Source organism: Fringilla coelebs (assembly GCF_963513975.1).
Source record: "Fringilla coelebs genome assembly, chromosome: Z".
In the NCBI taxonomy this organism is placed as follows: Eukaryota; Metazoa; Chordata; class Aves; order Passeriformes; family Fringillidae; genus Fringilla; species Fringilla coelebs.
In genome coordinates, this window is record NC_140031.1 from 28,695,961 (window position 1) to 28,720,454 (window position 24,494).

Genomic DNA, 24,494 nt, shown 5'->3' on the forward strand with positions numbered 1-24,494 from the left:
TATATTTTTTCTGTCCTTGTAGTATGACTATCAATGAGTGGTGACTCTATACTTTACCAGTTATATCTTTGTGAACTAATAAAATCTACTCAGCTGTTGGCGATGAAGAGAGATGGGGAGACTGAGTTGGTGATCAGAATCCGATTCTATTGTGGGATACAAGCACTTAGATACTATTTCAGGGAGACTAGTAATGTGTACTACAATTAGGTTGAAATCACATACACAAACTAATGAAATAACAACCTCTCTTGCTTGCAGAGTTGAATGGGATTTTCTTTTTCCTTTTGATTTAATCTTCTTGCAATCTAGGTCTAATTTTCAAAGTTCCGTTTGCTTTTGCCAAGGCATCCTGTTATCAAATCTCTTATGTTAACCAGGTCCAAAGTCGATGATCTGTTTTGTGTCCCCCAACATTCCAACACTTTGCATCATAATTTCCCCTTTTGTCTTTTTTTAACTTTGTGTCTGTTTATTTCCTTGTTATCCAAGAGACACTCTCTCTGCCTCTTAGTGATTTAGCATTGCATTTGCTTTGGAGATCGCTGGACTTAACCTTATTATATGAGAAGTCAAGCAAATGTTAATGGCTGTTTGGTAATGTGGCTAAAACAAAGATGAACACAAGACGAAGATATTTTTCTAAGAGCTTTTAACTGTTCAAGTTCTCATATAAGCTAGCTGTTGAGATTAAGAGTGAATAATTTTTTTTTCTCTGACTGGGTCATTTGAATTTGGGAGCTTTTTGTTTAATGCAGAGTAGACCAAGAATCCAGCAAGATTCATTACCTTTCATCATGAAAGGCAGGTGCACATGTGCTAAGCTGAGTTTTCTGATAAATGGTGTTAGGAATCAAGCCTGAAGGGTTCTCAAGAGTGACTTTGGGACTCCTAATGTGTCATAGTACAAAGGGTCGTCTGTCTCCATTCCTTTGTTCTTGTCTTAGCAGTGAGGAACAAGCAATTTCAGCAGAGGGAAGAAGTAAAGAGTTGAGTAGCAGATGTTACTGTACAACTCAAGTGAAGACTGTGATGAAAAGCACCGATTTGCATTTTATGTATTGTATTTCTTTGTGATCTTGGATTCACTAAATAAATAGCTATAGTCCAGTTAAATCATTCACTGTCTTTCCAGAAGACTTATGGAGAGCTTAATTGACTTTTTTTTTGGTAATATTGACATGTTTATATGTACAAATGGAAGCATGTGACTCCATATTATTATTGAATTGTATAACATGTGCTTTTGAAGGAGTAATATTTAGGAGGAGCACCAGTTCAGTTAGAGTCAAAGCAAAGTACGGTATCTAGTTTTGAGGTTTTTTTGTTAGACATAAACAGTATCCGTTCATGTTTTGCTTTCTGGAGCTGTGTATTTAAAGACACACAGTACAGTATACACTGCTATGCATAGCATTTTTCTCTGATGGAGCGTGAAGGATGGCAAACACATAGTTTAGATTGGTATGGATACACTGGTCCGTGTGTAATATGGAGTGTTACATGCACTCCATATTACATATGGACAAACACTTTGGAATACAGATGGAGAGAAACGTTTTTGTGAGACAGCAAAATTCTGATTAAAACTGCAAATATTGGGCATATTAACTGAAAGTCTTTTTGTTTAATACGATTTGGAATGGGTTGTCAGTGGGCATGTGTTTATCTTACAGAGCACTGACTTATGTAGTGGTCTTCCTTCTATGCAGGTATTTCAATTGTGATAAGAGTCAAATTGTAAAATTTTCGTGCGTTTGCAAATAACTTGAAGTAGTTGAATGTTTATTGCTTGTTTTTCTGAGTGAGTTTTCAACGCTGATGAATGAAATGTGTAGTAAAAGGCTACATGCTTACTTAGTTTAATAATGTACAGCTGAATATACATTTCCTTCTTTTCTGAATCATATTTTTTTAATAGAGAAGAATCAATCCAGTGTTATTGCAACATTAAACTGAAACAAAAGCCTATTATATAACATATTAAAGCAGGTAAAGTCAATAATAAATCCTAATTAAAATATTCAGTAAGTCCATGAAGTGCAGTAAATATGTTAATAACAAAGAGAGGCAGAAATGAAACAACTTTTCAATAGTTTTCTATTTTCTGGCTGTAGTAAACATTAAAAATAATATGCTCTTTGATATTTTTTGCTGAATTGCTGTAGACAGCATGTGAAATTTTTAAAAAAGATTATTATAAGAACAGTGGGTTTCTATGATATATACAATTCTGTAAATTGAAGAAAGTCTATTTCTGTAATGATTTAAAACTCTAATTGTAATGGTTCTACAAGAGCAAGTTTTATTCCACAGCTTTTGCTATAGGAAAAAATAAAGATTTTTAATGCTTATATTTTTCTGTTGAACCCTTGTGTCTTGGGAAGCATGCTGAGATTCAAAGAAATTAAATTTGTAGAAATTAGATTTATTTTACATTTTTTTCATTTCATTTAGAAAAATAAAGTATGTGTTTCTTTTAAAATTGTGGTGATGTAATATTTAAATATTGTCAATGTATGTGACTTTAAATAGTAAATATAACATTTTGGAACTACATAATATTTAAACTAGAAATAAGCTAAGTTTTTCTCAAACCTCTGCCCCTCCCCCCCAAAACCCCATGTCTGTATTTTTTCCTTAGATGTTAGTATATTTTTTTTCGGTGTAATTTTTCAGTCTTTAATCTTTTTGACTTCTGTATAGTTAGATATTTATCATACCTGAATGATGACTTAGTCATTATGTGGTAATTATGTCTTAAAGTGTTTCATCCTTTTCTTAACGTGAATTTTAGGTATGCTATTCCTCCAGAGCATGGGAAACGGCTTGAAAGACTAGCTCAAGGTAGGATTTCCAATATTTTCATATGTATGGTGTTTGAAGGACAACCCTTGAGGAAAATGAAAAACATTGTTCTTGACTCACCTACTGTTTTATTACTTAATGTTGTATGCCTTTTATGTGTCTACAGTATTGTTCCCTGACGAATTCTTAATAATTGAAGTGGTTCTTGGTTTTGTTTTGGGTTTCTTATTTTTGGTTGGCTTCTCTTAGAACTTTATTTTCTACTACCACTTATAGCTTAGTGAAACTTAGGAAAAGGAGGCTTAATATTTTGTTGATCATTAGATTTTTCATTGCTAGTAGTTTTGTCTCCTCTGTGCCCTTGCTCTTTCTTGTCCTAGCTTCTTTTCATCAGCAACTTTTTGAATCTTTTTACCCAAATTAGATACAGAGAGAGAAATATTGAAGACAGATGAAGCTCCAAAAGTTTAATCAAAGTTGATGGGTTGGTAGAGGATAGAGTCCTGGTTAGTGCCTCTGTGAAGGGGTGAGCAAAGTGCAGAAACACTGAGTCTTATTTGTTAGCAGCTTGCTGACTACTGAGCAGGCATATAGATCCACTTTAGCTGAAGCATGTACTGACTTTTGCCATTTAGAGGTGGCAGAAACGTTTGGAAGAAGGAGCAGAGATATGGTTGTAAGGTTGAGGACTAAGGGATAAAAACCACTAGTCTGTAGAAAGATTCTCACTCAGTAATTTGTTTTCTTTTCAGAAATACTACACCTTTATTTTTGTTTCTGAATTAAGAGTGCAAATGATGAACATGGGAGTAATTAGGCATGTTTCTTGGCCTCGCCACCCATGTTTTATAGCTTGCTAATAGCTATTAAAGGAATTATGGGATGGAGTGCTTAATGAAATGGAATGAGGAAAGGAATGCTATTTATTGAATGCTCATAATTAGGTCTTGTGTATTAGGACAAAATTCTGAAAATTTGTGTACATTTTGTTTTCGTATAAATTTTTTTTCCTTAGTATATGGGTGCATGATTCTTTTTCTGAGCTATTATAGAACTATTATAGACCTGAGCTATTATTGAGCTATTATTGAGCTATTATTGCAGTTAAAGATGTGAAAGTAAAGACCTGTGAACTTGCAGTCTTAAAAGTATGTCTCAGGAAAACATTTCAACCTGAATGATTACATTTCCTATTCCTAAATTTTGTCATAGTTTCATTTGAAAAAGCTGTCAGTTGTTTTCTTTGCTTTCTTGTTTCTTTTCTCAATGCAAAGTATAGAACTCTATACACTGGGTTTTTTTCACTGATAAACTAATTAAAACTTGTAGACTGGGCAATATGCACTGACTTTGGATGATTCAATAATTTAGTTTTACAAGAAATGATAAAAGAGTAAAAGAAGAAGAGATTTGGAAAATTTTCAGTGTGGGACGCTAAGACTGTTGAAAAAATTGCAATTTTCTTTTCATAATTGATAGTAAACTCTAACTTTTCAATGAGTAGAAGTGTAAATAAAGGGAAGGGGTTGTGGTAAAGACTTGTGATGACTGGCATGGGCAAGGTGACCAAAAAGTTACTGTTCATTGAGTCTTCTGGTATATGTAGAGACTCCAAAGAAGTATCTTGTCAGGTTCAAAGTTAGCCTAAAGTTTATTTCACAGTATGCATTCCTTACTGTCCTTGGTGGATTCTAAAATTTTCATGGAATCCTGAGTGAGATTGGAGCACAGTTGCACAGAATTATGTCAGAGGAGCGTAGGAACTGCCCCTGGCTCTCAGAATCTTGGAACAGCAACTCTGTGCTACTAGATTAGTCAGAGGAAGCTGACTTTTCATGCTGTATGTAAATGTTTCTCTATACACAGTTCTGCATTTGATGGGAGTAAGATCTTTGGGTAGATAGGCTTTACACGTGGTATTTTTTGGCTGCTTTGCCATTTACAGTGGATTGCATATTGCTTGATAATAACTGTGCAGTGTTCTAAACCATTCAAGTTTAAATGTGCTGTAGTGAGTATGCATTGAATTTTTCTTTATTTTTAGAGTGAGGGAAAAGGATGGGCAGTTGAAACAACACTTGTTCACTCATTTCTAAAAATAAGGTGGTACTGAGGCACAGTATTATCTGTTGTAGACAAAATAAAAGCTCTTTCTTTCCTTGAAATTACCCCGATTTCTTTAGATATTGGAGTAACCTGCACAAATTCAGGAAGTAGGTAACTTTTGGAGATACATGAAAAAAGAAACTGTCCTGAAGGTGCACAGCCCTCTTACTGCTGATGATGGTCTAATACTGTAGTAGAAATGGAACATTAAGCATCAGACAAATGGAACTCTCCAAAGCCATTCTTTTTTAGAAAGTGGTATGTTTTCCTGGGGGAACAGTGTCGTGATGTCCAGGTGCTAGTCAGAATTTGATGCATCTGCACAGAAGTAAGAATTAAGCTGCTCTTAATTTTATGTTAGTGTAAGTTACAAAGAGCTGTGGGGTGAATGGAAAACTTCGTTAATGAGTCATGCTTATGATCATAACTTTATTATTTTTATTTCATTACTATGTTTTGAATAGCAAATAACAAATCATTGAATCAGGCAATGAACAGAGATAATAAAATTTCAAATAGTGTTTATTCCATTACGTTTACTAAACAAAACTGGATTTCTGTAGGAAAACTAGGTACTCATATGGATATTATTATTGTAGCAGCAATGTAAGATAGGTGAGTTAGGTAATGTTGAAGAATGTTGTCTGTGAAACTAAGTTTTCAGTATTTCATTTTAATGTAGCCTGGGATATTTTTCAGTGAGTGGATCGTTTCCATGATATTTTAGGTCCAGCTAATAGCTGAGAATGGAATGTAGAAGATAATAGTACAATGATGAATAATAAAAACAGTGGATTTATTTTTTAAACTGAAAATTACCATTTTCTATTGTTTCCATGCTGTGATCTTCTACTTTGTAACTGGTGCCTTCTAAAATAAGGTGTGTTTCACATAAGGTATCTTACAAAGATAAAAGTATAAAGTAAGCTGCATGGCTGCAAGTCACTTAAAAGAAAACATCAATAAAACATAGTGTAAATGAGACCTTTGTACTTAATACCATGTGTAGTGAAAATATTTTTGCATGAATGCAACATTTGAAGGAAAAGGAAAGTAGTTTATTCAGGAAGGTTAGCTCTAGTAGCATTTAGGAGCATTCAATTAATTCAGTAGGCATCTGATGACCAGATGCCTACTGAATTAATTGAATGCTCCTAAATAATTAAAATAATACATTAAAAATGACAGATTGTGTAAGTGAAGGCAGGAGTTGATACATAAAATTAAAGGAAGGTTAGAATATTTTCCATTATCTTGTCTGCACATCACAATTACAACACATGCCTTTTGTGCATGAATGCTTTGATTTTTGCTTTCCATTGAAATCTTGATTGACTGTGGTGCCTACAAATGCTTTATCTGAAAGACATCAGACTTGCATCTAATAAAGACAACAGTTTGATTTTGCCCTTCAGCTGCTTTCTCATTTATGTAGATTTTTTTTCAATTTTATGTAGACATAAATGTAATAAAAATCTCAAGTGAGCTGTTAACTGCAATTTTTATACGTGTTGTTATGTTAATCTGTAATACCATGGTATTCTTAAATGATTTTTTGTTTCACAAAATGGGTTAGAAAATAAAGAGAATAGAGGCAGAGTGGCAAATGAGAAATGTTGGATTGAAGGATTTTGGAGATCTTTTAATAGATTGTTTGAGTGCAGAAACTGTTTTAGAAAGCAGATGGCATCAATCTGTGATGTTCAATTAGAAGAAATGAAAGTAAAGTTTAATATATTGTGCGTACGTATGGTTGTTGTACAAAGCTTTTTATGGTGTATGCTATTAATTACTTCATTTTATGCAGAAGTCACTACCTGTTGTGTTTGAAAGCAAATTAAAATTGTTGAAATGAGACTTGAAGTAGATCGAACTTGCATAATTTCTAAGGATCTTGAATGTGAAAACTTCAGCAGTTGAAGAAGAATTGAATTTTTCTCAGAAAAATAATTAGTCAAGTTATAAAAGTCATTTAAGAGATAATAAACTTAAGGCTTGAACATGTTAATCTGGGCATACCTACAGTTGTATTTCATACCACCTGAAAGCCTGTTTGTGGCTTTTGTATTCTTTTTGTATAGCATACAAATTACCATTGTTCCTTTGTGATGGTTGTTGTCATGCAGACTTACCGTCCTAATTTCTTTCATGTTCAACACAGAAAGTTAAATCAAATTTTTTCAGATCATGGAAAAATAATTTAAATAAACTATATAAAGTTTGTGCTTATACCTACCAAACTAAAATCTAAAAAGATAATTGCTAGAAAACATAATACTGCTGTAATCTCTGCCATTGTTTTGATAGTACTGATCTGCAAGTTATTATTAATATTTTGTCTAAGTCCTTTAAATGAAGGGCTGCATAAATAATAAATAATCATAACCTTGAGCTTAATTATGTTAATTTGATTTATACTTACTTTCATTAACATTAAATGACATTAAATATATTTGCAATTTAGGTTTTTTCCTTATGTTGTGAGTGTTACCATTACACATTATTTTAAATAATTTTAAAGAGAAATGCAGCACCTTTCAGGTGAAGTCTTGAGTAAGGAAGTTTTGAAAATTACGGGATGTCTGGCTTCATTCACTGCACTGGTCAGGATTTGATTTGTAAGTTCCCTAAGAATATGATTTTATAGGGATGTCATTAAATAATGAAAATTAGTGGCCAGATTATGATTTCCTTGATCATTCAAGGTAAAATATAGCAAACCAACCTGTTCAGTCCAATGGAGTTGTAGAATTACACTTTTGGGAATAATATTGTAATTTGTACATATATGATTTTAGCTGGACAATGTAATTGAAAACATTATGGGCATATTCTTAGAAGCATAGAGGAGCATTCCAAGTATCTTGAAAATGCTAATCAACCAGAGAATAGAGCTCAATCCACTTTAGTTTGCCTGAGTGATAGGTATGATATTGATGTGGTCATCTGTTATGAGCTGTGTGTGATATGTTGGAAAGATATACTCATGGTGGAAAGGAAAAATGAGACTGCCAGGTAGCAACGCTCACTGTCCCTCAATAATTTAAAGATTTGAACTTATTTTAAAAAATATGTTCTATATACCTCCATGGCTACGAATCTGCTGAGTGCTCACTGCTTCTACCTTTGCCCAAAGATGAGAAGGCTTTGACTTCCCTCTAGCATATATTTGTAGTATAAATTCTGTGGAAAGATCATGCTGAGATGGAATAGCACTGACAAAGGATGTCTTCCCCAGTCCAGTGATATTGCTGTTACTAAAGTAGTTTGTTTGTACAAATACTATTGGTAAGATTGTACATTTTGGGCTATGTTATCTGTTAGAGTATATATAGAGTCTTGCAAGGGCAAGTTTTTGTTTGTTGATACAGTCTTAAGCATTTGCTTTTGCATACTCTTTGCTATTGCTACTCTTGGGCTAACTAAATAAGGGTTTTAAAAAGCTGAGAGGAACCTTGAGTTTGGATAAGTGTCCTTTCCTTGTAGTTGTTCATACCCAAACATTTGGCCAGCAGGTATTGAATCACATACTTAGCATGTAGACTGTTCCAATTCTGCTCTAGCTGTTAAAAATGTCAGTGTTTCTGTAAATCATGGATTGGAGAATTTTCAATTTGATGGTCTTTTTCTCATAGACATAAATCAATGAGCAACCTTATTCAGTTTTACCCTGCATTCTGATTATTTCTCATTGGCTTCTATGAAGTAATTGTTTTGAATTCTTATTTGGTTTCTTTGTTGTAGTTTCCAAGGAATGAATAGGGTATAGGTCTGCCATGTCTCAAGAGACCATCCAAAAAACTGGGGTTGCATGTGAATTCCTACAAAATACCTGCTCTTTTAGAGTTAATGGATTAGTGTTAGTGCTTAAATTAAAATTTCATGTGTCCCTTAAAAGCCTTAATGTGCTACAGAAGTTGAAAAATATTTACAGTCTTGATAGGTTTCAGTATTTTTTCTTTTGAAAGTGGGATTTCACTAAACATTCAGGATTGCATGGTAATTCTTTTAATTGGTAATTTTAATATCAGCTTGGTATTTCAGAATGATTCTTAATGTTGTGGGCATATCTTGAATTGGCCTGCATTTAATGTTTTTGTAAGAGTCTTATAATATTTCTAATGCAAAGTCCTCTATTCAGTATTTTTTACATCTGTTAGCCAGTTCTCCCACAGGGATTTTATTTTCTGGAAGAAAAGCTTACATTTAGCCTGGTAGACAAAAGATCTTCTGATAAAGAGAGTCTTATAATGAGGAAATACTACCTTTCTTCCTCTCCTTGTTTATTGAAGGGGAGTTCCTTTGATAAAATGAGATGAATGGGGCTGAAAATTTTGTGTGCGCAAGTGTAGACTTTGACAAGTCAAAAGATATTTTATAATGGTACAGAATGTGTAGGCTGCACTTTGATTTCACTGTGAGGGCTCTGTAACCACAACAAATCTTCTCCTGTAAATTTCTAGTAGTGGATTTTGAGCAGGTTGTGTTCTGCTGCTCTGTGTTATTTGCAACTTTCTTGGAATTCAGCAACAAGCCTGCCTTCTGGTTGGACTTGTCACAGCTATGTCTGATCTCTTGGAGCTGGAATGGTACAACTTAAATTTTGGATGTCTGCCCATCGTTTGCTTTTTATCATCTTGTGTTGAGCTAATTAAGCATATTGCAGTAACATAATTTGGTACAAAATTTGTTTTCTCAAGGAAAATTCAGTTAAACTCTCTCTGCTTTTAGCAATTAGGCTTTTAACTACTTTTCATACCAGCTCTTCCTGCAAGTCTCAAGTAACATTTGCAATCACATTTTTCACAGTAAGTTCCTGTGTATTTCTGTTGCTATACTGCTCAGGACTGAGGTTTCTTGATTCTCAGAAACTGTAGATTCTAAGTTTTGATTGCTATCATTTATATTATAGGCATTGATAGTGAAAAAATAGTTGAATTTTTTTTTCTGGAGTCCATTAATTGTGAGGTAGTTTCTTTTAACTGTGTTTTGGTCAGTGAAGCCACATATATATAACTATCAAAAGGTACTTTTTGAAACTTAAAACATTATTTGCAATTCAAAGAAAGAGTAAAGAATTCCATGCTTGTTGTTGGTGAGAGAAAAAAATAAGAATGAATTTTAATAAAATTTGATATCAGGGCAGCTTAGCAGGCTTCTTAGTACATTGACCAGCACAAGTCTACATTATACCTTTGCTGTTCAAATGCTGCTTAACCTCATTTCTGAGAAATCAGAAAAATATTGTTCTTCCAGTACTGGTAAGTGTGCCAAGAATGTAACTACTATAATAGGATAACTTTTAGATTGTTCTGAAGTTTTAGGATGATTAGTGGACATAATATATAAGACTCACCAGAGTGAAGAAATTAAATCTAATATTAGAGAGAAAGCTATATATCATGGAAAATTATGGTTCATTTCTTTTTCTCAAGGCATGAAAAAAATTCACGCAGTTGATAAAAAATGATTTTTTTTTTAAATAATTGAGTAAGCATGTTTTTTGAAGAATTATAGTGCTTCTGTGAATGATGAACTACCATTTATGTGAGAGGAGTACAACAGATTGTACAAAGTTTGGAAGTTGTATTTGTTTACTGTAGGGATGGTTTGTAAGTGCAAGGTAAGCCTAGTCTTCATGGAATCCTTCTAAAGTTATTTATTGCAGTTGATTTTCACGTGCGCAGAATGAGCATTAACATAAAAAAAAGCTTCTGGAAACAATATATTTCTTTAAAGGGTAAGAAAGCATGCCTAAATGTACAGGTCTGCATTTATTCTAAATTATTTCACATCTTAATAAACAAAGAAGACCCTGTAGCTCCTCCCCCATGGAAAGCAGTTGAAAAATTTAGGCGGTGCATTTGTTTTTTTGTGAAATCTCTCAGAACCTAGGAATGACATGGTAAAAAATTCTAAAGCAAGTTTAAACAATATTAAATATTGAAAAATTTTACAAAGATTTCCTATTTGATTTAATGAAAAGATGTACAGCTTTGCTTTTCTTGCCTTATTAGGGTTCTTTCCGAGCAGCTCTCAAGGATGTGATGCTTTTCTTCGCCACAAGATGACTCTGATTTCTCCCTCAATATTGAAAAAGTATGGAATTCCTTTTGACAAGGTACATAAATGTTTCTTTTTAAATCTACTTTTATGAATTGAGTTAGACTGTGTTTAGTATAAACATTGTTATAGTAATGGTGAGGAAATTTTAAATTTTTTTAGGTAGTGGCTGCATGAAAATGTGTTAAAACTTCTAATAGTTTTAGCAGGGAGTTTTCTAGCATTGAACACTTGTAGTCATTGCAGCATTTCTGTGACTTTTTTCCTAAGACTTTTCCAAAATTTCTTATTTTTAATTTATTTCCATAGTAGCTTGGATGTGATTTTCTGTTGACTGAAACACTTCTTAACTCACTCTGTTAAGTTGTGGACCTAATATTTTAGCATGAGTAATTAATTTCTTTGTCTGTATGTTGCTTTTCTAAGACAATTAAATGTTACTTTATCATTATAAGGGTTTGAAAGGTTTAAGGTGGAGTAAAGCCAGAAGGACTATTACTTAATTTAAAATATATTTTAATTGACAGAATAAATGTTTGATAAGAACATTATACAAACAGAAACTGAGAAGAATACTTGTCTTTCTTCTTTGTGGATGAATTTAATACATAGCTGCTTTTAAAAACATCTGAAGTATTCAGTTTCTTCTGCTTTCTACAAGATTTTCTGTATTAATTGTTTTTCACTTTGAACTTCATGTAGGTGCCAGCTAATAAACTATTTTTAATGCATTGCTTTTATTTTTAAGTGTATTTATTTTATACATTTTGTAAATTCTAAAGTTTTAAATTCTGGAGTTGTGTAAACCTACTTAGAAGACTAGAACTTGATTTGGAAGGTCCCCTGCCTGAATATCTCTTTATTTTGATACTGAGTTTTCAAAAGGCTTTTGATCATTAAAGGGCTCTGATTCCTGGTTTCCTATTGTTCAGATTGTTTTAAGTTTTTCAGAAGAACCAGGCAAAGTACACTTTTTTTCAATTTATTCCCACTGCAATATGGTTGTGTACACTATCCTCCTCACACCTTGCTTATTGTTGTGTTTTCTGATTTTGTATATGTGCTATTTATTTATTGATATAATTGATATAATGTGGGTGTGTGTATAGAAACTTTGCTTAACTTATTCCCTGGCCTAAAATACAGGACAATACAGTGCTTTCTTGTCTGTTTTAGTTGATGTTTTTCTATCCGTATTAAAAAAAGAGAAATAAAAAAAGAAAATAATTTGTCTATTTTTGCCCAGCTAGAAGCTAGACACCAGACAGGTGCTTGCTCACTCCTCCTTGGTGGGATGGGGTGAAAACTGGAAGGATAAAAGGTAGAAAACTTGTTGTTTGAGACTGAGACAGAGACAGTTTAATAGGGAAAGGGAAAGCTGTGCATACAAGCCCAGCAAAACGAGGAGTTAATTCAGTTAATTCTTCCCATGGGCAGGCAGGTGTTCAGCCATTCCCAGGAAAGCAGAGCCCTGTCACGCATAATGGTGACTTGGCAGGACAAATGTCACCACTCCAATTGCCCTGGTCTCAGCTGTCTCAGCTGTCCTGGCTGTGTCTCCTCCCAACTTCTTGTGCACCCCCATCCTCCTCACCAGTGGAATGATGTGGGGAGCAGAGAAGGTTGTGTAAGACATGCCCAGCAAGAACTGGGACACCTCTGTGTTATCAATCCCATTTGGCAACATAGATGGGATAAAGACACAGGTGTGTTTTATGCCTTTTTGGAACATCACTTTTCATGCTTAAGTCAACCTATGTGTAAAATTGAAGAAATGTAAGCATTTAGATACTGCCTGCCTTGGAAAGCAAGCTTTTTTTTAATAAATTACTCATGAAATAAGTAGTTTGTTTTCTGAATGATTTATCATATGGAAATGTAGCTGCTGCATTCAGTTTTTGTAATATATAGGTAAACATACTGATTCCCTTCATAGCCTTGTGCTTTATCATGAAATGTTAGGTGAAACTTTCCAAGCTGGATGGTTTTATAACCATATTTATAGTTTTGGATTTACAGAACATTACTCTGAACAGTATAATTTTCAGTGGTTGGTGTTTAAAGTAGCATATTGCAGAATGTCAGCATACTTTTTTTCAGTATGACACATTTGAAATGGGGTAAGGCAGTTGATCTTTGTATTTTGGTGTCCTGATTATTACTTTATTATAATGTAGAGGATAATAATCCTCTAAGGGGGGGAGGGGGAAGAAAAAAAAAAGTGCTACAAACAGTTAAATATTTAAGTTTGGTTCTATCACCTAGTCTTTGGAGGAAGCAGACTGTACCCAAGTGTAATTGTAATTAATGGGATTCAGTGAGAAAGTGAATATAGAGAACCAGGCTGTGATCTCTCATGGCTCAAAGTGATAGGAGTGGAAATGTGCTGAATGCTGATAAGTCAGCCTACGCCTACCAGGTGGCAGCTGAACTGCTGCTTGTTGTAATAGAACACCTGCTAAACTGTCAGCAGTGGGAGGGTGTATTGAGATAAATTTTGGAATCGTTAGCGTTGAGAATAATCTTTCTTAAACATTCCCACAGCGATTGTTGAAGTGCTACAGTAACAGTTACAATATATGCAACTATATGTGCATTTGCATGTATATACTAAATATGAATCCACAAAAAAATTAACCATGCAAAATGTAAGATCCAGTTTTTTTCTCTACCCTTGTTGGCTATTTTTCTTATTTTCCTGTCTTTCCTTCATCCCTTAATACAATCAGAAACAGACCTCTTTGAAGTGCTAACCCTGTGTGTTATTGCACTGGGCAAAAAAGCACAAGAAGAATTTATAAAATGATAAAATAACAATTTTGAAGAAGATTGTAAAAGCAGAAATTGAATGTAAGACACCTATAAAACCAGTAGAAAGGTTTAGGACATGAGATTAAAAAGAAAAATATTTGAAGTTGTAAAATTCAGTTTCGGTGACTACTTAAATTTTAACCCTTCCTTTTAGCGATTTCAAGTCATAAGGGTATGCCCCTAAAAAGAGTCATATTTTTCCTTCCAGTTTTTTTCACTATATTGCTTATACAAAGCATTGCGACACACTCAAAACAATCTATTTAGACTCTGAGAAGTCTCCTTATTTTCCTGTAATAAACCAAGTGCATATGTTGAATAGTCATCAGTCACTGCTCAGATTATTTGCTTCATTTAAATAGATCTGTTTGCTTTTTAGTGGGTCTGTTGTCTGATGTGTTTTTCACATAAAATGTGTATCAAACAGAGCATGGAGAATCTCTTTTAACTATTTACTTCTGTATAATCTACTTTATTCATTAACTCTTATCAGATAATTTGGAAGACAGTGTGCTGTTTCAAGTCTTTGACTAGCGTGTCCTTGATAAAGTCTCTGGTGGTCTGACTTAAGGAGATTAAAGCTGTCACTGTGTGGAGACAATATTAGTGACTGACAAGAAGTGCTGTCTCCTCTTTTCTCCATATAGGAGAGCAGCAGTCCATCCTCATGTAGGAAGATGAGATTTCTCTCTTGAAAGAGAATAACCTGACTAGTTCATGTTTATGTTTTGAGCATAACCTGACTAGATTTGGTTATGTTGCCACACATTTTTTTTTGTAGTTTACTCTAAAAGCTTTTCAAGTCTGATGCGTCTTGTAAAACTAGTTGGGATTTAGGTTATTTTTGTATATACAAAGTATAATTACTGTGCAGTGAGTTTTAAGTTGCCTTTTTTTTTTTCCTTTTTTGTTTTCTGCTTTCTATAATATCTTATTGATACAGTGGTCTTTGCACATTTTCTTTTGGTTGTAGTCCTTTGAAACTATCCTTGCTCAATCTCTAAAACAATGTCAGAATTCAACTGTAGTCCAGCTTTTAGTCTTTTAGAATCCCCTTCAATCTTTCTTATCCTTTAGTTATTTGGAATTCTTGTTACCTGTAGTGCCAGAGTACTTCTGCTCTCTAAAATTTTTCCTAAAGAGAAAGAGGGGAAGGACAGTGGCAGCTTAAAACTTGTGTTTTAATACCTTTATCTTGAGAAATTCTGCACAACATTCAGGCATGGCAGTTGTGGCTATTTTGATCCAGCCTGCCTATGCCTCCTTTCAGCCAGTGAGAATGATATCTTCTTCATACTGTCTTTTCTAGTTGCTTCCAAGTTTTGTTACAAGTCAATCTCTACTCCAAGATTAACTTCTTTGAGTTCTTTCTGAATTTAAGTATTGCACCTAGCTATGTATTTTAGAGTAAAAAACATTGTCTCAAATATACCGTTTCTGTTTAAATTAAATCTCATCTCTCTGCAAGGTAAAAAAAAAAAAAAGTTTATTTTAGTTAGTTATAAAGGTGTATGTAGTTTTCATTGCTATAGGACTAGAAATGCTTTGTAATGTGGTCCACGTTGAGGTTTTTTTTAAAGTTTATTTATTTTGGCCTTTAAATTTTTTTTTTATTGTTACAGGTTACCCAAGAGGCAGGAGAATTTATGATCACTTTCCCATATGGATACCATGCAGGGTTTAACCATGGATTTAATTGTGCAGAGTCAACAAACTTTGCTACTGTTCGATGGATTGATTATGGAAAAGCAGCAAAATTGGTAAGTAAGCAGAAAATTCATGTGTGAGGAAATATTTGCTGTGGTTATTTCTTTGTGAGAATCTCAGGAAGGAGATGAGAAAGGGATAACTATTAGATCAGATAATACATCAAGCCGCCATTCAAATTTAATTTATAGTTGTTATTTTCATAGTAGGGATTATACTTCCAGCAGTATATATTCCTCTCAGTAGTCAGTTTTGTTTGCAACTTAAAGTATTTATTATTCTTCAAAACCAGTTCTGTTTGTGGATGTTTTTAAGCTGAAGCTACATACTGAGGTTCATATATGTGAAGACAGACTTCTGCTCCTAAATTTTCTTTAGTCTTTGCTGTTTGTGGAAGCACTTTAGTTTAACTAGGAATTTTGATATCTGGAAAGAAACATAAATAGTGAAATGGTAAATAAAATTTAAAGAAGCAAATTCAATTTGTCTCATCGTAAATCTGATGAGAAAACTTGTAGTACAAGATAATAAAGCAACTGTTTGAGATGTGTATAACTGAAGACATTTTAGATTGAAATCTTGTTCTGTGGTGTGCATGTCTTCCTTTTTTCTGTGTACAACATAGAATCATAGAATCTGTAATATGAGAAAAAAATTCCAAGATCACTCTGTCCAACCTTTGGCTGAAGACCAGTGTATCAACTAAACCATAGCACTAAGTGCCACATCCAGTTGTTTCTTGAATGCATCGAGGGATGGTGACTCCACTGCTTCCCTGGGCTGTCCTTCCAATGCCTGACCACTGACCACATTTTCAGTGAAAAATTCTTCCCGATGTCCAGCCTGAACCTCCCCTGGCGTAGCTTGAGCCTGTATTTTCTCGTCCTGTCATTTTTTGAGTGGGAGAAGAAACTAACCCCCACCTCACTACAACATCCATTCAGGGAGTTCTGGAGAGTGATAAGGTCCCCCTTGAGCCTCCTTTTCTCCAGGCTAAAACACCCTCAGCACTCTCAAGCACTCCTCACACGACTTGTACTCGAAAGCCTTCACCAACTTCATTGCCCTTCTCTGGTCTCACTCCAGTGCTTCAATGTCTTTCCTGTAGTAAGGGGCCCAGAATTGAATACAGGACTTGAAATGTGGCCTCATGGGAACAATCCCTGCCCTGCTCCTGCTGCCCACACTGTTGCTGGCACAGGCCAGGATGCCATTGCCCTTCTTGCCCACCTGGGCACTGCTGGCTCATGTTCAGCTGCTGTCACCAGCACCCCCAGCTCCTTTCCCTGTGGGCAGCTTTGCAGCCACTCTGCCCCAGCCTGTGGCACTGCCTGGGGTTGCTGTGGCCCAAGGGCAGGACCTGGTACTGGGCTTTGCTGAACCTCACACCACTGGCCTTGGTCCATGATCCAGCCTGTCCAGATCCCTCTGCAGAGCCTTCCTGCCCTCCAGCAGATCAGCACTCCCACCCAGCTTGGTGCTGTCTGCAAACTGACTGCGGGTGAGTGGACTCAATTCCCTTGTCTAGATAATTGATAAAGCTATTAAAACAGAATCTGCCCCAGTTCTGTGCTCAGTGTTAGTGACCATCATCTGGATGTAACTCCATCCACTATCACTCTTTGTTCCAGCCATACAGATGATTTTTTGCACAGTGAACAGTGTGTCTGTCCAAGCCATGAGCTGCTAGTTTCTCCAGAAGAATGTTGTGATGCAGTATGAAAGGCTTTGCTGCAGTCCAGGCAGACAACTTCAACAGCTTTTTCTGCATCTAGTCCATGGATGCTCATTAAAGGAGATCCTGTTGGTACAGCAGGACCTGTCTTTTACAATCCTCTGCTGGCTGGGCCTGATCTGGGCCTGATCTGTATGTGCTGTGTGATCATAATTATTATAATCTGTCCATTAAGCTTTCATGGCACTGAGGTCAGGCTGATAGGCTTGTAGCTCCCTCTGGGCCTCTGGGATCTCCTCACTTAACCAGCACTGGCGAAAAATGATGGAGAACAGCTTGGTGACCTCTTCCACCAGCTCCCTCACCCTTCTGTGGGTGAATCCCATCCATAGACTTAGTGTCTAAGTGGCATAGCAAGCCACTAACTACTTTCTCCTCGATTACAGGGGATCTGTTCTCCTCCCTGTCTACCAGCTCAGGGGCTAGTTGCTGTGGGGAAGCTTTCTGACTGAGGCAAGGAAGGCATTAAGTACCTCAGTCTTTTCTTTCTTCTTCAGCCTGGGTGACAATGTTTTCCCCTGCCTCCAGTGGAGCATGGAGAATTTCCTTGGCCATCCTCTTGTTGTTGATGTATTTATAAAAACACTTTCTATAGTCTTTCACAACAGTGGCCAGTTGTACATTTCTCTCTTTGTTACCTCATTACATTCTTATACTCTTCAAGAGGTGCCTGCCATCTTTTCCAAAGGTCATAAACTCTTTTCCTTTTCAATGAGCTCCTGTGAAAGTTCCCTGTTCAACCAGGCCACCTTTTTCCCCATCATCTTGTCTTTCAATCCTTAGGGATGCTTCTGGCCTTCAGGACTGTGAAGGAGACTCTCCAAACCAGTGTCCTGAATAGGCCAGAGTTGGCCCTCTAAATGTCCAAGGTGGAGGTTCTGTTGACTCCCTTCCTTACTTTACCAAGAATTAAAAACTCTTAGAATTGTGCCCAAGACAATCTCCTTCCAGCACACCTTCCACCAGCCTTTCTCTTTTTGTAAACTGTGGGTCTAGCAGGACCTCATTCCTGGTAGGCTCTTACCAATTATGTCAGGAAGTTACTTTCCATGCATTCCAGGAACTTCATAGAGTGCCTTCTTTCTGCTGTGTTGAGTTTCGAGTAGACATCTGGCAAGTTAAAACCTCTCATAAGAACAAGGTCTAGTGGTTGTGAGATTACTTCTACCAGCAGCTCACAGAATTATTTGTCCACCTCTTCATCTTGGTTGGGTTTATAGTAGACCTCCACCATGATGATTGTGTTGTTAGTCCCCTGAGTCTTACCCATAGTTGTACAACCCTGTCATCATCTTGAGCTCTATGCCGTCAAAATACTCCCTAATGCAGAGAGTCGTTGCATCGCCTCTGCTTCCTCCTTTATACATTCTGAAAGTTTGTAGCCATCCATTGATGGATGTACAAGTAATGAAGTAAATGCAGAAAATCAAAAAAAGTGGGCGGTTTATTCAGCAGAAGTTTTTACTGTTTTTCAATATTCTCTATTTTAATGATAAGGCTTATGTAAGCCTTGGCTTGTATGACATGTTCACAATTGGAAAAAACCTTTTCAATAGAAACCTCCTTAATATATTAGTTAATACGAGTCCTGCACTTTGGCCACAATAACCCCCTGCAATGTTATAGGCTGGGGACGGTGTGGCTGGACAGTGCTCAGGTGGAAAGGGACCTGGGGGTGCTGATTGACAGTCGGCTGAACATGAGCCAGCAGTGTGCCCAGGTGGCCAAGAAGGCCAATGGCATCCTGGCCAGTATCAGGAATAGTGTGGCCAGCAGGAGCAGGGAGGTCATTCTTCCCCTGTACTCGGCACTGGTGAGGCCACACCTTGAGTATTGTGTCCAATTCTGGGCCCCTCAGTTTAGGAGGGACATTGAGACACTTGAGCGTGTCCAAAGGAGAGCAACAAGGCTGGTGAGGGGCTTGGAACACAAGCTGTATGAAGAGCGACTGAGGGAGCTGGGATTGTTTAGCCTGGAGAAAAGGAGACTCAGGGGTGACCTTATCACTCTCTTCAACTCCCTGAAGGGCGGCTGTGGTGAGCTGGGGGTCAGTCTCTTTCTCCGGCCAACAACAGATAGAACAAGGGGACACAGTCTCAAGCTGTGCCAAGGGAGATACCGGCTAGAATTAAGGAGGAAGTTTTTCACAGAAAGAGTGGTCAAATACTGGAATCATCTGCCCAGGGAGGTGGTGGAGTCACTATCCCTGGATATGTTCAAAAAAAGACTGGATGTGGCACTTGGTGCCATGATCTAGTTGAACTGTTAGAACATGGGTTGGACTCGATGATCTTAAAGGTCCCTTCCAACCTAGAAATTCTGTGATTCTGTAATACAATTATATGGAATAAAGGGCAAAATTGGCTGTGCTGGTTTAACAGTCTAGTAAAAAGAGTGAACTCTAATTAGACACTGGAGACTCAGAAGTACCTTCATGAGAAAGTTCTCAAAAAGTATTGAAAAATCTCTAAACACATTCTAACATTTAGACCTTTAGTAGGAAAGTTGTGTTTAATAGCCAACAGGTAAGGTTGCAACTATAAAGTTAATTTTAAACTCTAAAACACATTTGACAACCTATGCATTTGATTACTTGAAATTTCTAGGAATAGTACAATGAAACAAAGTCGAGAGATCCATGGCTGCACAAGAGTTGAATGTGGCAGGTAGAATTGACTTGGGTTTTAAAAGATTTGAATGTCACGGCAGCTCTAAAATTAATTCAGCTGAACTTCAAGGATAGCAGACTGCATCTTCAGGTGTAGCAAAGCTGCAGTAGGGCTCCCTGCAGGTGTCTCCCTGTCAGTGTACTGCTTCATATTTCTGATATTTTTAAAAAGTAGTCTACTATTTGGTAGGGAGCTTCCCCCAGTACGAACTGTTAAATGTTTTATGCCTCCGTGTATGCATCTCTATTATTGTATTATACTGTAAGTTTAATGACAGGTTTAAATTCATCAGAGCTAGATAACTTTAAAGCTAGTGTAATTGTGTTTCTTATGCCATCCCAAAAGTGCTACTGAAATTCTGAAATTTTAGCTAGTAAGTCTTTGCATATGCAGCCTAAATATTTTGTCAAAATTCTCTAGTGTATGGATGAAACCTTTATCTTAGGACATGGAATTCTGTGATTGGTGGCTATTGCATGTAGGAGCAGTATTGTGCATATGTAGTACAAGAAATCAAAGTATTTCTCTGGTGTCTACAGTTAAATTGAAATGCCTACAAGTTTCAAAGGTGTCAGAGAAATAATAAGTAATTTCCCTCTGTAGAGAAATCTTAGTTACCATTGTCAAATATTAACTGCAGTTTCTGTGGCAAATGGCCAGCGTCCTTAAAGTTATTTGCTTAATACTTACCACTTATTACCACAAGAATGAGAATCAAAGTTTACTTTTCTTCTCTTTTCTAAATGAAAAAGAACATGCTAAAATGCACTGATAGTAGGATTTTTTAGAAATAGAAATGTGTATGAAGAAGAGAACTAAAGGAAGTGTGGTGAACTAATTCTCCCTAAAACCTACTGGTATTTGTTAATGGCATAGAAATAGGTTAAACAAGACAGAGGAAATATTAAAAAATCATAAAATTATTTATGTTGAAAAAGACCTTTAAGATCATTGAGTCCAGCTGTTGAACTCAGCTTTGCCAATGTCACCTCAAAGGCATTCCTAAAGGGTCACATCCAGAGGTCTTTTAAATACCTTCAGGATGGTGACGCAGCCATGTCCCTGAGAAGCCTGGCCAATACCTGACAACACCTTCCATGAGGAAATGTGTGATAATGCCTTACCTAAACCTCCCCTGCTGCAACTTGAGACCATTTCCTCTCGTCCTATCACTTGTGACTTAGAGAAAAGCCCAACCCTCACCTCACTTTCAGGTGCTTTCAGGCAGTGGTAGAGAAGGGAGAAGGTCTTCCCTTATGACAAATTACCTGACAGAATTTACTTAGTAGTGCTGCATTACCAGTAGCTGAAATAGTTACTTCAAACAAAAAAGACTTAGTGAGACAAGATCAGATCAATCTTCCTGAATGAGTTCAGGTAAACAAAAAGTTAAAAGTTCAAAACCTGGTGTTTAAGGTTACCACTTAGAACTGTCCGCACAAGTATTTGCATAGACCTCTGTGAACTCAACTAGCTGAATTTGTACAGCTTTTCAGTCTAGTGTTAAGGTACATGGCAAATGCCTATAATTAGCTCTACAGCCTGGCTTATGTTTTCTCTCCCCTTCAACATTTCCAGTAGCCTTCACATTACATGACTTCTCCTTCACATGCACAGATGCAATCCTAAACTGCAGGTTTATCACGGACGCTCATGAGAAAATGCATGTATATCACCTTGGCTTAAACTTCTTTTAAACTTTCTTTTCAAACTGCTAATGTTCCTAACAAAGAGAGGGGAAGAAACCAAAGTAATAATCATAAGTCTTAGCACAGCATTTATGGCCACACTTGGTACAGCCAGCCTTTCATTCTGGATTGCTCTCAACGTAGGCAGTTCTATCAGTGGGCAACTCCCTTGCCAGGAAATTATTATGTGAGCACTCGAGTTTGGGACTGTTTCAGTGCTGCACAGATGCTAGTAGCTAACAGGGAGAAGCTCCACAGCAAGTTACAGAATGCCCAAGGAGGTTACAGCGTCCTGCTGCACTTTAGCAATCATCCCATCAGCTTCAGGAGGTAGTGTTGGCAAGTGGAGCAAAAAAGTACCCACATTGTCTGAGGATTATGTGAGGGCTACTCAGGTTGGATTTGCTAAGGGGACAAAAGATAAATTCAAATAAAATTGAATTGTTGTCTTTAAATACTTAAGATTCCATAATAATAATAAAAAGAAAATATAATTTGATTTTGTATAACCCTACTCTGTTTCATGGTTGCACTATTTCTCTAGAAAACCATGAGTTTATCTATGATTAGTTTTTATCACAACATTAGAGAACTTCCTGAAGGTGTTAATTAAAAAGGTAAAAAGTTGGTGTCTCTAAAGAATACCAATATTTTACTAAGTTTTATTTTCAGGTCCAGTAATTTCATTTCAAAGAAAAAGCAAATAATCCCAAACCAAAACCCACACAATCTTGCTGTCCCATTTGTCATTCTTTGGACTACTGATACTGCAGCTGACTTGTCTTTTCTTTCTTTATGTGTAAAGTGCAAGAATTTTAATTAAAAATAATGTTTTGTATCCTGTAGTTCCTCTGTATTGTACTGCAGAAATTGTGTGCATCAGCAAAATGTAGCATTATCTAGGTCAGTTCATTGCTGTATTCTCCTTAGAGAATGTTCTGTACTGATGACTGATTATTTGTCTTCCTACAGGAACACCCTTATTTTTTTACTGAGTAGTTTCTAATTGCTTTCAGCTGGATTTCTGTCTAAGAAGAAGAAAAAATCCTGAAATACAATCACTATTCTTCATTGATTTTGTGGGAAAAAAAATTCAACAAAGATTTTTGTTAAAGTTGTACAAAATATTTAGGGTATGTGATGAAACTGCTTTCGAGCATTGAATGAAACATTGCTAAAGATTCTTTGAAATCGCATGCAAATGTTAAATAAGATATTTTTGACCCTTGGTATTCGTCACTTAGATTAAGCAAAGATGACGAGTGCAAATTCCAGTTATGATTTTCTGTCTTTAAAAATGCTAAACTTATGGTCTTGGTTTCACTCTGTGTCTCTTAACTACCTGTAATAGTAGAACCCTGAGAGCAGGGATGTATCCTCCAGCTTGTTTTCTAGAGTTTGTGCAATACTGTCACGGTTTTAAGCCCAGCTGGAGATGAAAAAGCATGCAGACATTTATCAAGTCCACTTCTCTTCCTCCCCAACCCAGTGGAATGGGGAGGAGAATCAAAGTAAAACCTGCATGTTGAGTTAAAAATAGTTTAATAATTTAAAATAAAGTAAAATACAATGATAATGATTAATGATAATAAAAAGGGAAGAAACAAGTGGTGCACAATGCAGTTGCTTACCCACCACTGACTGATGCCAGACCCCTCTTGCTTCAGCAGAGGGGTCTGGCGTCAGCAGAAACCAGACCAGCCCTTTCCAGGTAACTCCCCCCAGTTTGTATACTGGGCATGATGCTCTGTTGTGTGGAATATCTTTTTGGTCCGGTCACCTGTCCCAGCTCCCTTAAAGTTTCTTTGGCTCACCTCCCACTGCTGGAGTGCCAGAAAAGAAAAAGTTCATTGACATGGGATAAACACATCTCAGAAAAATGACATCAGTGTGTGACAAGGATTCTCATTCTGTATCCAAAACACAACAGTGGAACAGCTGCTGAGAATAGATTAACTATCCTAGCTGAAACCAGAACAAAGCCTTTGGACGACATACTCAAAGTACTAGGTGGCACCTCCAGTGTGCTGTTTGCTACAGCTCAGCTACTGGTTTTAGCTTGCTTTTGGACATAATCAAGTTGTACAGGATTGAGTAGAAGTAAAAAAGAAAGAATTCAAACAACCTTCTGCCTCTCAAACAACACAACTGTGTAAGTAACTGGCATACTAAAGAGCTCCCAGCTCCAGAGAAGAAACGGTGTAGTTCTTGCTGTCTTTTTCCATAGGCAAGAACACACAGGAATAGAAATAGGAGATCCTGGTGGAAAGAACAAATCAGTCACCCTCTCCTTAAGATGTTTGGCAAAAGGATGTGGTGCAGAGGGATATTGGTGAAGTGCTGGTGGGTGGATATGTCAGAGTTTAGTGAAACCAGAGGGAGGTAGTGCTTCTACTGGACACAAGTGTAGTTGGGTTGTTCTGTGAGGATGAGAGGTACTCTAAGCTTTAGATACTCTTAATAATTTTAATAATCTTATAACTTTCATTTGCTGAATGCTGTTTATTGTAGAAAAAAATAATTGAGTGGTATGAAATAGGCGCAGCTAGCAGGTTCCTTCAGGCTTCTGTGAATTTTCTTGTTTTCCTAATGGTGTGACATTTATTTGAGTAGCTGGAAATCTGTGGCTTTGTGAAGTGCATTTTTGAGTTTCCTTACTCCAGTGGATTTTTCTACGGCTGATAAAGCAGATGAATCAGTGGCCATTAGCTTGTATGTTTTCTAGGTATCTGCTTTGGTTTGTGCTGAGTAGGTAACTTGTGTGGGGAATAAAGATGGTTGTTCATTATCAGTATTGGTGAATAGAAATATTTCCACATCATTCTTCTATGTGTACAGGAGACTGGTGATATTAGCAGTTTTGGCTAGGGCTCTCTAATTCTTCTCTATACAGTTATGATTATTTTA

The 24,494-nt window shown here is 36.4% G+C and overlaps 1 protein-coding gene across 3 annotated transcripts in view; it reads left to right on the forward strand.

The window, feature by feature from the left end:
* Positions 1-24,494, forward strand: part of KDM4C (lysine demethylase 4C) — a 245,333-nt gene that overhangs the window by 35,209 nt on the left and 185,630 nt on the right. For all 3 annotated transcript variants that reach the window (XM_084225527.1, XM_084225528.1, XM_084225529.1), the window contains exons 6-8: positions 2,798-2,847; positions 10,932-11,035; positions 15,411-15,548. In XM_084225527.1, coding sequence (XP_084081653.1) covers positions 2,798-2,847; positions 10,932-11,035; positions 15,411-15,548 — 292 coding nt within the window. The remainder of the gene's footprint in view (positions 1-2,797; positions 2,848-10,931; positions 11,036-15,410; positions 15,549-24,494) is intronic.